Below are 14,214 nucleotides of genomic sequence, written 5' to 3'. Positions count from 1 at the left end.
CTCATGCATCACACGCAGTGGCATGCGCTTCATCTGACCATCCATTCTCATTTGTGGTTAAAAACAAGCCATGAAACTGAGAGCATAGATGTCCTATACATTCATCTCTCTCGATGAAGTTCCTAACCTGCAAATGTAATTAAAATGAGCAAACAAGAGTTTGAAATAACAATATTTACCTGCAGTGTTTAAGCCTTCAGTTAGTTTAATTTAGTGCGCTATATTCAAAAATACTGAACAGGTACCCACGCCTTCATATTAATGCCTCCTGCTGAGCAGGGGTGTATCCAGGAAGTTTTGAAAGAGGGTTAAATGGGGGTCAGTGATTATCTTGGAGTGTCACCAAAATAAAAGATCAGGCAGAAAGAAGGTTTAGAATACTTTTTAATAAAACTGAATGACCCAACATGGTCAAAGATTTACATAAACATAAATACACAAAATGCTGTTCTTACTAACTGAAGCTATTTCTTTTCTTAAGTTATTTATTAAAAATGGCATCCACATAAGACTGGAGAGCTACTGCACGTCTGATTTCAAAGTCCTGTTCATCAAAGTCCTCACAATTATTAATCTTTACAGTCAGGCAATGATTAATGCCTGACATCACAGTCTTCTTCAGAAACTGTAACCATGATAGTTGTAATTTATTGTATCTATAAATAAAATTTTGTGTGAACTGTGTGATGCTATACTGTCAAATATCTGGGGGATTGTGTTCAATATCTACAACAAATAATTAAGGCAGCTCGCATTAATAAGTGTACCTAAGATGACCCTGCTGGAGAATGTATAGGTTTGTAACTCTTCTCTAGTCAGCCCATTTTTACATAAACCTAACAGACCTGATAAGTTATCTGTCAGTGAGGTTCATGTAAACGTGCGCTCCTGTGTTTCAGCTTAACTGTGAAATTATTGTTACAAGTTGGACAAATACAACTGTTGTGCTCCCTTTATGAAAGTGTTAGTTCTTAAGGTACAGCCACCACGAGCATCCGGTAAAGGATCAGAGGAGAGGTTGCAGGTCCAAACTTTCTTTAATAGAGCTGAGAGTGGTCTACAAGAAATACAGAAAACAAGTCAAAATTAAACCCAGATAGCACAGAATGATTGAAACAACATTGAATCAATGTCAGCCAGAAACATTGAATCAACGTTGAACGCTGACATTGAATCAACGTTGAAAGTGGTCGGTGACTTGTATGTTGAATCAACGTTAGGGTTTCAACCATTACTGACATTATATCAATGTTGATTCAACCATCATCTGTATGTCAACTTGTATGCATATTTGTGTTGATTCTACATTGAATCAGTTAGGAATCAACGTTCATTCAACCATCAGCTGAACGTGGATCTGCATGCAGATTTGTGTTAATTCTACATTGAATCAATGCTGATTCAACACTCATTTGACTGTGGATGTACATGCAGATTTGGGTTGTTTTTATATTGAATGAAAGCTAAGGATTTATGTACATTTTACGTCTGATAGGTCTACATCATAACATGCCACTAAAAGTTTCTTCACTGGTGTTAAACACTATATTATTGGCAGATGATGCGTAAACTGTGTACAAAAGTTTAAAAAATGACATGGGTTTGATTTAACATTTTATTTAAGAAAAGAGGGACAGATCTTTAAACATATTTGATTCCTTTTTTACTGTCAAAACAACAGTATGTTGTCCACAGAAGAACAGAGTCCATGAAGTTAAGCTTTGTACTGTATGAAGTAGGGAAACAGTACAAGTTGTGGTAACCCCAGTTTGACTCTGGTTGGCGTCACTTTGATTCCTTGTGATGTCTTCCTCTTGTTCTGGCGCATAATGAAGCCACTTCTTGACAATTTTGCTGCAGTCCTCAAGAGTCAGCTTTCGGTCAAACTGCAGAGCAACAGCTGAAAAAAATAAGAGTGAGGAAGGTGCCAGTTAGAAATATGATAAACATTTGAAAAGTTCTGAAACACAATGAAAGATTAAACAGTGAACTGGTTACAGGTCTGAGAACAAATACAAACCATATAGCTCCCCATGTACACTCACTGTTAAATTAATATCTTAATCTCTCATTAATATTTATGTTAATGTTTACATATACAACTGCATTTACCCATCAAGCTGCAGTATAGTGTAGGATTTATGATATTGATATTAAATCAATATTTAAAATAAAGGGCTGTTTATCAGAAAACCTAAGGATAAAACTCAGGGAGGATCAGGTTTATTTAACACACCAGAGACAAATAAATCGAACAAAAGGTGATTTATACTGTAGTTGGAAAAATTATTTATAATTTATACAGAATAAACTTCCATCAAATAGCTGGTTCAATCTTCCATCAACTCCAAATATTTCCAAATAAGTTGATTAAATTCCTTAAAAAGTGTCTATATGATGATAAAGATCCCACACAAGTAACAATAGTCCAGTTCAGTTTAACCAGTTACCAATCCAAGGATCAACAGACTGAATCAGTCATTAGCAGGTTTAGTTCAGTGTTTCACCTGCCTTACATGTTAAGTGTTTCCTTTCTGCCACACCTGGATTGAATCTGTGGATGATTAACAACCTTCTGCACTTCTTGATGGCTGCAGACGGTCATGTAATCATCTAACTCAGCTGTTCTGGAACAGAGGCTCATTTAAGCACATCCCTAAGCACATCATAATAAAAAGTTAAAAACAAGTGATTACTATCACAACAATTTAAAGCCCACCTGGAGCAGCCAGCCTTACACTTTCTTGTCCACCACATGCTCTCCCAGACCAAACAATAGGCCCCGCCCTATTTTAAAAACTCAAATCCCACAAAATCTCGCAGGATTTCATACTTAGGCCTGGAGTGGTGGGTAGGATGAAAATAATACAAAAGGAGACATGACCTCAATTATTAAAAATATCCGTTTTGCCCCAAAATAACCAGGATTACTATGGGCACAAAACAATGCCCTTATTTTTCAATAAACACATTTAAGATCAAAGTAATATTGAAAAACTTACCATAAAAGTGCTCAGCGGAGAATTCAATTCAGAAGCCGGTAGCAAACAAGCCAGCAGCAAAGTGGCTTTTTGGTTGAGACAAAACACAAGTGTAAAATTGGGGAGGTGGACTGTACAACTCCTAGTACAGACTTGTAGATGTTTTTGTGTCAACACATTATGCACAGTCAGTAATAATATTTACAGACAAGTAAGAAAATGTACAGAAAGGAATCACAACCCACTGTTCTCAACATGTAGTGCTTAATTTGAAACATGATTAACCCCCACCTAGTAATAAAATGTTCTGACCCAGAGCTCAAGGAGGGGGAGGGAAGAAGGGATGAGTGGGGGTAAAGAGGAGAAGGTTGGGAGGAGCGGCTGGGTGGGGGAGGTTTGGGAGGGAGTAGGGGGAGATGAGGAGGTGATGAGGGCTGCAACAAACTGCCCAGATTGCACACAATGGTAAATAAACGTTGAATTATAGTTAGAATGGTTGATTTTTGGTTGAGGTCAACAACTGACGGTTGATCAACCATCAAACAACCATCCACCTCCAGCCAAGTAACCAATGTTGAAACTGTGTCATTGAATCAATGTTGTTTTGTGGTTGAAATCTCATGAATGAAATGCTAATGTCTGATCAACGACTGATCAATGTTGAATCAATGTCAGCTCTTTTGCCACACCCCTTCCCCTCCTCTCCTCCTCATCAGAGCTCTGGGTCAGAGCATTTTATTAGTGAGTGGGGGGTATTACATTCTAAATTAACCTCTGTAAAGGATAGTGGGTGAAGATTCATTTCTGTACATTTTCTTTCTTTTTCATAAAAAAGTCCTACTGACCATTTGTGTGTGATATATTGACACAAAAACATCTACAACTTACTACAAGGAGTGGAGCGGTCCACCCCCACCATTTACATGAGTGGGATGTCCCAAACACACAGCCACTTCGCTGTTGGCTTGTTGGCAAAAGATGTTAATTCAATGTTGAATTGCCATCATGTGCAATCTGGGCAGGCGCAGAGCTATGGGGGGTGGGGGGGCTTAAATATCTGATTATAGACTGAGAAAGTCTACCGCCTGTTGAGAAAGGTCTATTTAATGTTAAAGTTACTTTCCCTCAATGGAATATATACTAGTCAGTTCCAGTGACCGTTTCACTCACGGTTTAGCCGATGTGTTTCCTGGGTAAAGATCAAACAAAAAACGCAGACCAACCTCCCCGCCCCTCGCTCAACAGTTTCTGGTAGCGCAGGCGATAAACATCAGGGGCCTGGTGATTCGTTAGGGGTCCGGTAATTAGCGCCGCCCCCTGGCCCAACGCTGACTTGTTCCGCTAGTGAATCTGGGTACAGAACGGAATCACAACTGTGTTGTCAACACATAGTGCTTAAGTTAAAACGTGATTAACCCTCACCTAAAAGGGGTTGTGCTGTGGTGGCGCAGGGGTTAAGCACAAACCACAATCAAGGCCTCAGTCCTCAACACAGCTGTCACAGGTTCAATTCCTGACCTTGGCAACCCTTGCTGCATTACCCCCCTTCTCTCATTACCCACTTTCCTGTCAATTAACTAACAAATAAAGGCCACTAGCCAAAACAATCTTTTAAAAAATAAAATGTGAAAAATGAAAAACCCTCACTTAAAATTAAAGTTTCACCCGATTGAGGGGTAGATGGGCCCAGGTGGGGGGAAAAGAGGTGTGTGTGTGTTTTTGGCGGGTGGAGGGAAGGGGGTTGGGCGTTTGAATGGCAGGCGGTGGTGAGGGGTGCAAAAAACACCTTACATTGATTGAACACTTTGATTACTAGTTTTTCCCCAAACCTTATCCTCAAGGCAAACTGACCTGCATGCTTTCAGTTCAGCAAAACCTTGTTAATCAAATGTTAATTAAAATCATGTGTGCTGAATTAGGGAAATGCCTAAAACTTGCAGGGCAGTGTGCCTGGTGCCGGTGCTGAAAAACACTGGATTCGATGTGGCATTTCAATCAATGAATGTTAATTGGCTAGAATTGAATGGTTGTTTGATGGTTGATCCAGCTTCTTTCGTTGACCTGAACCATACATGCAGCCTTTGTGATCATAATTCAACATTGAATTAACATCGTGTGCTATCTGGGTAGTTCTTCCCCAAACCTTGACGTCAATCAAACTGACCTGCGTTTTTTCAGTTCAGCAAAACCCCGTTAATCAGACGTCAATTAATAGCATGTGTGTTGAATTAGGGAAATGCCTAAAACTTGTAGGGCCTGGAGGACCAGTGCTGAAACACACTGGATTCGACGTTGGCATTTCATTTATTTGATGTCAACCACAAAACAACATTGATTCAATGACACAGTTTCAACATTAGTTAATTGGCTAGAATTGAATGGTTGTTTTATAGTTGATCCACCATCAGTTGTCGACCTCAACCAAACATGCAACCTTTGTGATGGCAATTCAACATTGAATTAACATATTTTCCAACAAGCCAACAGCGAAGTGGCTGTGTGTTTGGGACATCCCACTCATGTAAATGGTGGGGGTGGACCCCTCCACTCCTTGTAGTAAGTTATAGATGTTTTTGTGTCAATATATCACACTCACACAGTCAGTGAGAATTGTTATGAACAAGTAAGAAAATGTACAGAAAGGAATCAGCACCCACTATCCTCTACAGTGCTTAATTTAAATGTGATAACCCCCGCTCAGTAATAAAATACTCTGACCCAGAGCGCTGATGAGGAGGAGAGGAGGAGGAGGGGTGAGGGAATACATCTGACATTGATTCAATATTGATCAGATGTTAATCAGACATCGGCATTTCAGTCATTAGATTTCAACCACAAAACAACATTGATTCAATGACACAGTTTCAACATTGGTTACTTGGCTAGAGGTGGATGGTTGTTTGATGGTTGATCAACCGTCATTTGTCGTCTTCAACCAAAAATCAACCATTAATCAGACTTCGGCATTTCAGTGATCAGATTTCAACCACAAAACAACGTTGATTCAATGTCACAGTTTCAACGGTTTGATTGGATGGTTGTTTGATGGTTGATCCACCGTCATTTGTCGACTTCAACCAAAAATCAACTATTCTAACTATTTTTCAACGTTGATTTAACATCATGTGCTATCTGGGAAGCTATTATTTTACTCGCTCTAAATGGTTATTCCTAATTTGTCCAGCAGATGGCAACAAGAGACTACAAATAATTCACAAAACACATTGTCATAATATTAACTCTTTAAATTGCCATATGTATATATATTTAAGTTGTACAGACATTTAAATCCTACCTGGATACTAATGGAACTTACTTTTATTCATTGACACGCTTCCAGGTTCTTGAACAATCTCTTAAACAAACAGCTTTAACGATCTCCGTCGATTACTCCCGTGAACGTTCTAATTATCCAACACTGAACATGTGCTCTAACAACAGTAACAGCTATTGGTAGCCTGAAATTCCAATGAGCCAATCACAGCAGACATTACTCAGACAGCTTGCTGAGCTCTTAAAGTGATATACACAAAGTTACAATAGTCCATTTTCAACAGCCTCCTCCAAATAATAACAGAAAATGGAGAAATCCAAGTTATGACTTCTCATTCTTATCGTCAGTATCTGGAATGGCTGGAAGACGCACAAGTCGTGCCACTGGTCTGATGTAAGTCTTGTCTTTAATTTATACTTCGGCTGTTCGAACAGTTCCATCTGGTCCTGGTAGAACTTTTACCACCTTTCCCACAGGCCATAGTGCTCTGGGTAGTTGTTTGTCAAGTATCATTACCACTGTTCCAAGTTGAAGGTTTTCTGTCTTAGTTGACCATTTCTGATGTGACTGTAAGGTGGGTAAGTAACTTCTTATGAAATGATGCCAAAACTGTTCTGCAATCATCTGACTGCGCTTCCAGTGTTTCCTGGTTAACAGATCTGATTCAGGATAAATTACCTGTGGTAATGAAGCATCTCGCCGCCCCATCAGTAGGTAATTTGGAGTTATGGGATCCAAGTCTGCGATATCTGACGACACATAGCCCAGTGGCTTGGAGTTTAGTACCCCCTCGACCTCAATGAGCACAGTTCTGAGAACTTCTTCAGTGACAGTCTGAGCTCCAAGGGATACTCTTAGCGCTGACTTAATTGATCGTACTTCACGCTCCCAAACTCCCCCAAAATGAGGCGCACCAGGTGGGTTGAAGCTGAACCTTATCTGTTGTTTGGAGAGATGGTCTTGAATTGTAGGACACATCTCCTGAAAGGCTTCATGTAGCTCTCGCTCACCTCCTTTGAAATTTGTCCCATAATCGGAGAGCAATCCTGATGGTTTTCCTCGCCTTGATACAAAACGCCTGAGAGCCATTAAGAATGAATCAGAGGTCATGTTTGTGAGGATGTCAATGTGAACTGCTCGTGTTGTGAGACACTTAAAAAGAATACTCCATCTCTTTTCGTTTCTCCTGCCAATCTTCACAAGGAATGGTCGGAAGCAATCAACTCCACTGAGTAAAAGGGTGGTTTTAACAGGCGCAACCTTGCTGCTGGGAGATCAGCACTGGTGTTGCACGCCACCTTTGACAGAGTGGACATTCTCGTTGAATTCGTTTGACTGCTTCCCTTCCTTTGATGACCCAGAGGTGTTAATGTAGTTCAGAAAACACTCTTTCCTGCCCTGGGTGATAGAGCTTATCATCAAACTGTTTAATGATAAGTTTAGTGACAGGATGGTTGCCATCTAACAAAATGGGATGCTTTTCTTCTGTGTCCAGGTATTCACTATGTCGCAGACGTCCACCAACTCTGATTAGTTTAATCTCTGTGTCATACTCTGGAGCCAGTTTAACAAGTCTGCTTGAAGGTGGCACAGTTTTTCCTGCTTGCAGCAGCTGATAATCGTCTGGAAAACAGTCCATTTGAGTCTGCTGTAAAATCGTCAACTCTGCATCCTTGTAGTCGTCCACTGAGAGGTGATGTTGGAAAGGAGCCGCCCCGTGAGCAGATAACACTGTGCCTTCGATGAGTTCTTGAAAGGAACATACTTTATCTGCATCAGATATGGAATTTGCAATCTGCATTGTGGCTCCACAGAAGGCTGCAGCCTTCAGTTCACCCTCATCCACATCCCTCAATTCAGGAGGACTAGGCCAGTGGTCTGGTGAAAGCAAGAGGAAAGCTGGGCCCTGACTCCACCTGTTCGAGTTAAGGGACTCCAGAGATTTTCCTCGAGTGATGTCATCAGTCGAGTTATTAAGCGAGTCTACATATTGCCGTGGTGATATACACATAGTTACAATAGTCCATTTTCAACACAACAGAATTTATACCATTTTGAATTTTTTTCTATGTGAGGGGTCACCACAGCTGGCCAAAGGCATAAGCCATCTAAGCAGCTGCTTAGGGCCAAGGGTCACTAAGGGGCCCCGAAGTGGAACAAAAAAATGCTCCTAGAGGCCTCCTTCATGGGTGCAGAATATTGACTGTGCACATATTGGGGTTTTACAGATGCCTTAGTTCTGGTTCTGCACATGCGCGCAGATTAAGTTTTGTTATTCATTCTGGTGCTTGGGTTTCTTCCACAGATTACTGCTGTGTATGCTGACAGCTAACAATTATTATTAAACCTGCAATCACTTTATTACCACAACATACAACCACTGAAGCTTTGGACTTCAGTGGTTTTGTGGATTGTCTGATGTTGTGAGTATGTTTGTGTAGAACCATTGTGCTTATTCGCAACATGGTGGACGGCTTCAGCCAGCCTGATCATCTAGTATTTGATGGTGTTACGGCCCTGGGCCTTGTAGGCCGGGCTGCAGGTGTTGCTTTTGTCTGTCTTTGTACTCCTCCCCTTTGCAGGTGTCTCTGGTCCATTGATTGGGAGCGCAGAGTACTTGGGCCTGGCTGTCTCCATCTTCTGTGTCGCCTTCAGCGTCCACTCTGCCGATTGACACTTGTGGTGTTTGTTGCCAGGCCTCAGCTCCCCTCCTTTTTGCACATTTGAGTTTGTCTTTGTTTTTGCACTTCAACACTTCCATATGCACTCATACAACACATCCAAGCATTTGCATTACACCACTGATACTGATATCCACAATCCATTGTTGTTTTTGTTAATAAATATTAATTTAAATGCACTTTAACCCCTGCATGGTCTCCTGTTTTGTTATGACCTTGAGCCAGTCGTAACAGATGGCAATATAGTGGAGAAATGGCACGTATTTGAGCAGGAATACATTTTCATCGCAGCAGTGCACTCGATCATGCTGGCTCAGTCTCAAGCTTACATTCTTCTGAATCTGGCCAGGCCTGAAGCTATTGAACTCGAACGATCATTTGTGTATGCAGCTGAGATATGGAAGCCCAGTGGAGACGGGGAAGAAGTATGTGTCCTGGTTCCCGTGGAATCCAGGGAAGACCCCTTTTCCCTTAAAAGAAAGTTTTGGGAAATGTGCAACCCCCAGACGAATATCAGTATGGAGAGACACAAATTCAGCACACGTAACCAAAGGGGTGGTGAGACTATTCAGTGATTTGAGAATAAAAGCCAAGAGTTGTAATTTTGGAGGGCTTTGTGAGGAACTCATCAGAGACAGACTGGTTTGTGGCATTGATAACGACCATCTCAGGAAAGTGCTTTTACGTGACCTTGATCCGACATTCACCAAGGTCATTTCAATATGTCAGATCCATGAGATGAGGAGCATAATAGAACATTAACATCACCACCTACCCTACTATCACAACTGTTGAGGCAGTTAAAATCACAAGTGAATGAGAGGAGGTGCTGACAAGATCAGATTTGACAGCAAACTGAATAATAAAACCACACAGTTTATTACTGACTGCAGTAATTGTGGTGGTAGTCTTGTGACAAAAAAAGCACAAAAGTCCTATTTTTGGTCAACAGTGTAATGGATGTAGGAAGATGAACCACTTTAGAAAGTGTTGCAGGTCCACGCCACAGCTTGACAGGCAAAGACAAAGGAAGTCTCTGTCCACCAGGTGGACACTGAAAACACAGAAGCAAGTGACAATGAGATTTTCTGTCAATGGTATTACACTGGATATACCTGTTGATTCAACCATCACACAAAGTCATGGAAAGATGAGGTCCTTGTTATGATACGAATTAATGACACTGCAGTTGAAATGAAGTTAGACACAAGTGCCAAATGCAATGTTCTCTCAGCAGAGACTTTTGAACATGTAAGACAAAACGAAGAACTAAAGTCCTGCAGCAAACCCACCAATCTTATAGGATGTGGTGGTAGTAAGATTGAAATTGCTGGATATGTTAGCCTATGCTACCATATCTATGGGCCAAACAATGTACTGTACCTTTCTACATTATCCATGAGACTGCATTACCACTACTTGGACTAAGTGCCTCACTGGAAATGGGACTTGTGACACTTGGCAAACAAAATTCGCTGTGGCTGCCCCCCGTCTCTGGAACTCTCTCCCGGACTATTTGAGAGCTCCGCAACCACTGGTTGACTTTAAAAGATGCTTACTTGGAAAACATGGTTTACATAAAGTGACTGTAAATTCCCACCCGTTTTGAGCCCTTGAATACATCTAGGCCCCGTTTCCCCACCTTCACTTCCGTTTCACAGCCTTGTCGGGCTCATTAGTGTATATAGGCACCGGGTGTGCACGCCAATCTAAGAGTGTCTGTCAGATCCGTTGTGTGCAGTTGGATCTTGGTCAGATGAGCGCTGGCGCCGTGCTCATCAGGTTGCTGCAAGACGATCTGGATCGTTGCTATTTGTGCTGCTGGATGCATTTCAGTGGCTTCTCACTGCAGCGTCTGAATGTACCTGTTGTGTGGCTGATTAAGATTGCTGCTGTTGTGTTATGCTCTCACCAAAGTGTATTTGTTTGGTAGTTTAGATGCTCTCAGCTAATCAATTAATAGGTCATCTTCTAGAGCTGGAGTTGTAGCACAGACGATGCAGAACCAGAACAACAGTTTATATCTCCTTTTTTGTGAATTAGCATATGGGGCACAGCCTTATAGGACTGGGTTGAGGCAATGTGGGATTTGTTTTTGTCTAACATTATTTTGCATCATTAATTTGTGTTTCTACATAAATAAAGTACTTCTATCTCTATTTTGTATACTATTTCCATTTCATCATTCTAAGCCAGACCTACCTGGGTATTGTTAATTGGGAGACCCTGGGCCAATTGATATTATTTCAGTTGGCTTATGGCCACGTCCTCAGTCACAATCTGGGTTCTTTGCCCCGTGTCACATAGATAGGATACAAGAATCATCCATGGTTGCCGCCAATGAAAAAGACAAGAGATCAGAATATGCATCAGAATATGTTGAGTTTCAGACCTCAACTATTCTCAAAAGACCACATCACCCAATGCAAACAGTATATGTTTATATTGGGTAGGGTAGGATGTCTAATGGTGTATTTTGAGTTTTAGATGCCAAGAACTTCTTCTGGCAGATTTCACTGGACCGCCATTCATCCCTGCTCACCACTTTAAGCATCCATTTTGGTTGTTACAGGTTTCTATGGATGCCATTTGGGATGAGCTCTGCGAGTGAGGTGTTCCAGGACATCATGGAACAAATTTTTGCTGGATATCCCAGTGCCATTATTGTGGACAACATACTCATTGGTGGCAAGGACATTGAGAATCATGATTGCCAACCTAAGAAAAGTACTCAACTGAGCCAGAGAGGTAAACCTAAGACTCAACCCTGAAGTTCAGACTGAACCAAGTTGGACATGTGTTTACTAATGGCTTAAAAGCAGACCTATCAAAAACAAAGGAAACTAGAAATGTTGCATTTCCTGTGAAAATTCAAGTGTGAATGCTGCAGTTGGCGTTTGAAGCCAACTGTAAGACTTGCAGAAATTTAAGAAATGGGCAGAAGCACCACAAGAAATGATATCTTCCTCAGAGGGGAGCTGGTTCTTTTGTTGGAACAGCAGTAGAAATATCACAGGGTAGATTAACTGCCATTGTTTCAAAAACTGTTGAATAAATCTCTATATGAAGATTATGTGGAGTTTGTGACAGGCTGTGAGACACCTTGTTTGCATTAGATTACATTTTAATTTGGCTTGAACAGTGTCCAAGTAATACTATCACTTCATTTTGCAGAGTGAGCCATTTGTCCAAACTCCTAAAAATTTCAAGATATTTTGGCAAAAAAAAAAAAAATCTTTATATTTTGTACACTGTAGTTTTTGATAGGGTGGTGAAGTATTCATTTTTACACAAGTGGAATAGGCTTAAAACTGCTTGCATATTTTCTTCTTGTATCAGTTTATACTATTTTGAAAGACATTAGTTTGAAAACTTTGAAGTCAAACAGTGTAGTTATGACTGTAATGAAAGACGGGAGACAGGTAGTCGGATATATGGCATAGTTTTACTTCACATTTTTCCATTACAGAGTAACTCTTAAGTCTAAACACAGGTATTGGACAGCTTCTTAACATCGATACATGAGGCTGCATTAGCTAGTGGATACTGCATAGACACACAAACTCACTTACACACTCACAAAAATGACTAAATTTTCCACTACAAAGTTCAATGTCCCGCAACTGCTGTGCAGTCACAGAATGTAATGTGACCATGTGTTAGAAATGTCTTCAAGCCCCCCCCACCTGTTTACTATCACATACAATCATTCACACTCACACACCAACTCCCTTGTAGCTGGAAAGGACTTTGGGGTGTCTCACATCCTGTCCTCTCCACAACCATCAGTGCTTCAAAGTGACAGGAATCCCGGAGCAGAGCTGATAAAGCAATCTAAACTTCACAAATATGTATTGTAGTGGTTGGATCCACATCCCATTAAACAGCAGAAATCCATCTGAGCAGGATTTGCTGATGAGCAGAAATATGGACTTGTGGAAATGTAGATGAGCCCCATCTTTCTAACTACACTGGGCTGCCGATACAGGGCTTCGTTTCAAAACAAAAACATATCCTCCATGTAAATGTTTGAGTAGTAATCCATATTTCCATCAACAAGGTGTCACATCTGCAAGCAGAGGAGTAAAATGGGACCTCACCTCTCCCTCGTCTGCACACATCTCTCCTGCAAAAGCAAAAATACAAACGGGAGATTTTATTTCTCTCTCTAAAATAAATTTCCACTTCTACAAGATTTAAGACAGCAGTGATGAGATGGGGGCAATAAACTTCCTCTCTGCCTCCTTGAACTGTACGGTGAATAGGACTGTCTCATCTTTGCACTCTAGTGTCCGTTCTGTTAACCTTCAGCAAACAAAGGGAATGTGTCTTAAAATAAAGTGATTCACTGGCACATATTTACATACACGATAACAACAAGTGCACAAGCTGACAGAAATGAAGGGTCAACTCCAAGCAGGGCTGGGTGAAAGGAATGAACAGGAGGATCCCAACACGTCAAGTGTATTTTTTTCTTTTGGCAGGAATGCTCGATTTTTCTTTCGCAGCTTTGACCACAGGGAATAGTGTGTGCGGGTTGGGAGTAGTAGTGTATGGGTGTGCCATTAATAGCTTCTCCTTCTTGTCTTCAAGGAATGTTGCACATATCTTTTCCAAAGCGGTCAGGATGAGCAGAATGAGACCCCAGCCACAGGACACACAAACACTGTCTTTCACACTCCTGGCCATACACACACCAGCTACACAGGTAAACCAACAAAAACTAGATGGTAGCATCATGTTAATAAACAAGTAAAAGATGAACTGGAATCAGAATCTGGGACAAGGATAATGACAATAATATTGCTGCAGGCAGCGACAGCACTTTCCCTTATGTAGGTTACACCATTTTTTTATCCCCCCAACTTAAAGACTCTTTGCTGGAGGCAGGAGGACAGGTGTGGGAGGGGTGCTGTAGAGAGAGGTCGCTGGTGGGGTGGGGGATGGTGGGAGTACTGGTCAGGACCTGGACTCTAGAACTGCTGGGCCAGCAGTTCACAGAGACGCTTGGACACGGAGTCTTTGCTGCAGCGCAGAGTCAGGCGATACATCTGTAAAGACACAGGTGAATACAGTGACCAAGCTGAAGAAAATGGAACAGGTCACATGATCCCATCTGGGATCCCTCTGGTACTACTGTCTCAGGTATCTGCAGGTTTCAGCAAGACAAATTTAAGAATTTTCAAAGCCACCATGAAAAAAAATTTAAGACTAAAATACTAATATAGGGGATGGTTGGGGGTTCCTGCTGCATTGCAATCAAACAAAGCAAAAAAAA

At 41.2% G+C, this 14,214-nt stretch overlaps 1 protein-coding gene and 1 long non-coding RNA gene across 3 annotated transcripts in view; both read right to left on the bottom strand.

Annotated features, from left to right (window-relative positions):
* Positions 1–1,601: 1,601 nt before the first annotated feature.
* Positions 1,602–3,249, bottom strand: LOC148157820 (uncharacterized). Its single transcript, XR_015764049.1, has 2 exons — positions 2,544–3,249; positions 1,602–1,900 (listed from the first exon to the last, which is right to left on the bottom strand). It is a non-coding gene; the product is annotated as an uncharacterized LOC148157820 (long non-coding RNA).
* A 9,113-nt stretch (positions 3,250–12,362) lies between these two features.
* ap2a1 (adaptor related protein complex 2 subunit alpha 1) overlaps positions 12,363–14,214 on the bottom strand; it is a 45,152-nt gene continuing 43,300 nt past the window's right edge. For both annotated transcript variants that reach the window (XM_088007996.1, XM_088007997.1), the window contains one exon: positions 12,363–13,987. In XM_088007996.1, coding sequence (XP_087864122.1) covers positions 13,910–13,987 — 78 coding nt within the window. In that variant the 3' untranslated portion in view covers positions 12,363–13,909. The remainder of the gene's footprint in view (positions 13,988–14,214) is intronic.

Source organism: Poecilia mexicana, unplaced genomic scaffold (genome assembly GCF_051168715.1).
Source record: "Poecilia mexicana isolate PSO_F unplaced genomic scaffold, ASM5116871v1 scaffold_8, whole genome shotgun sequence".
Taxonomy (NCBI): domain Eukaryota; kingdom Metazoa; phylum Chordata; class Actinopteri; order Cyprinodontiformes; family Poeciliidae; genus Poecilia; species Poecilia mexicana.
Note: the sequence above shows the minus strand (reverse complement) of the source record. Positions and strands in the feature narration are given on the sequence as shown.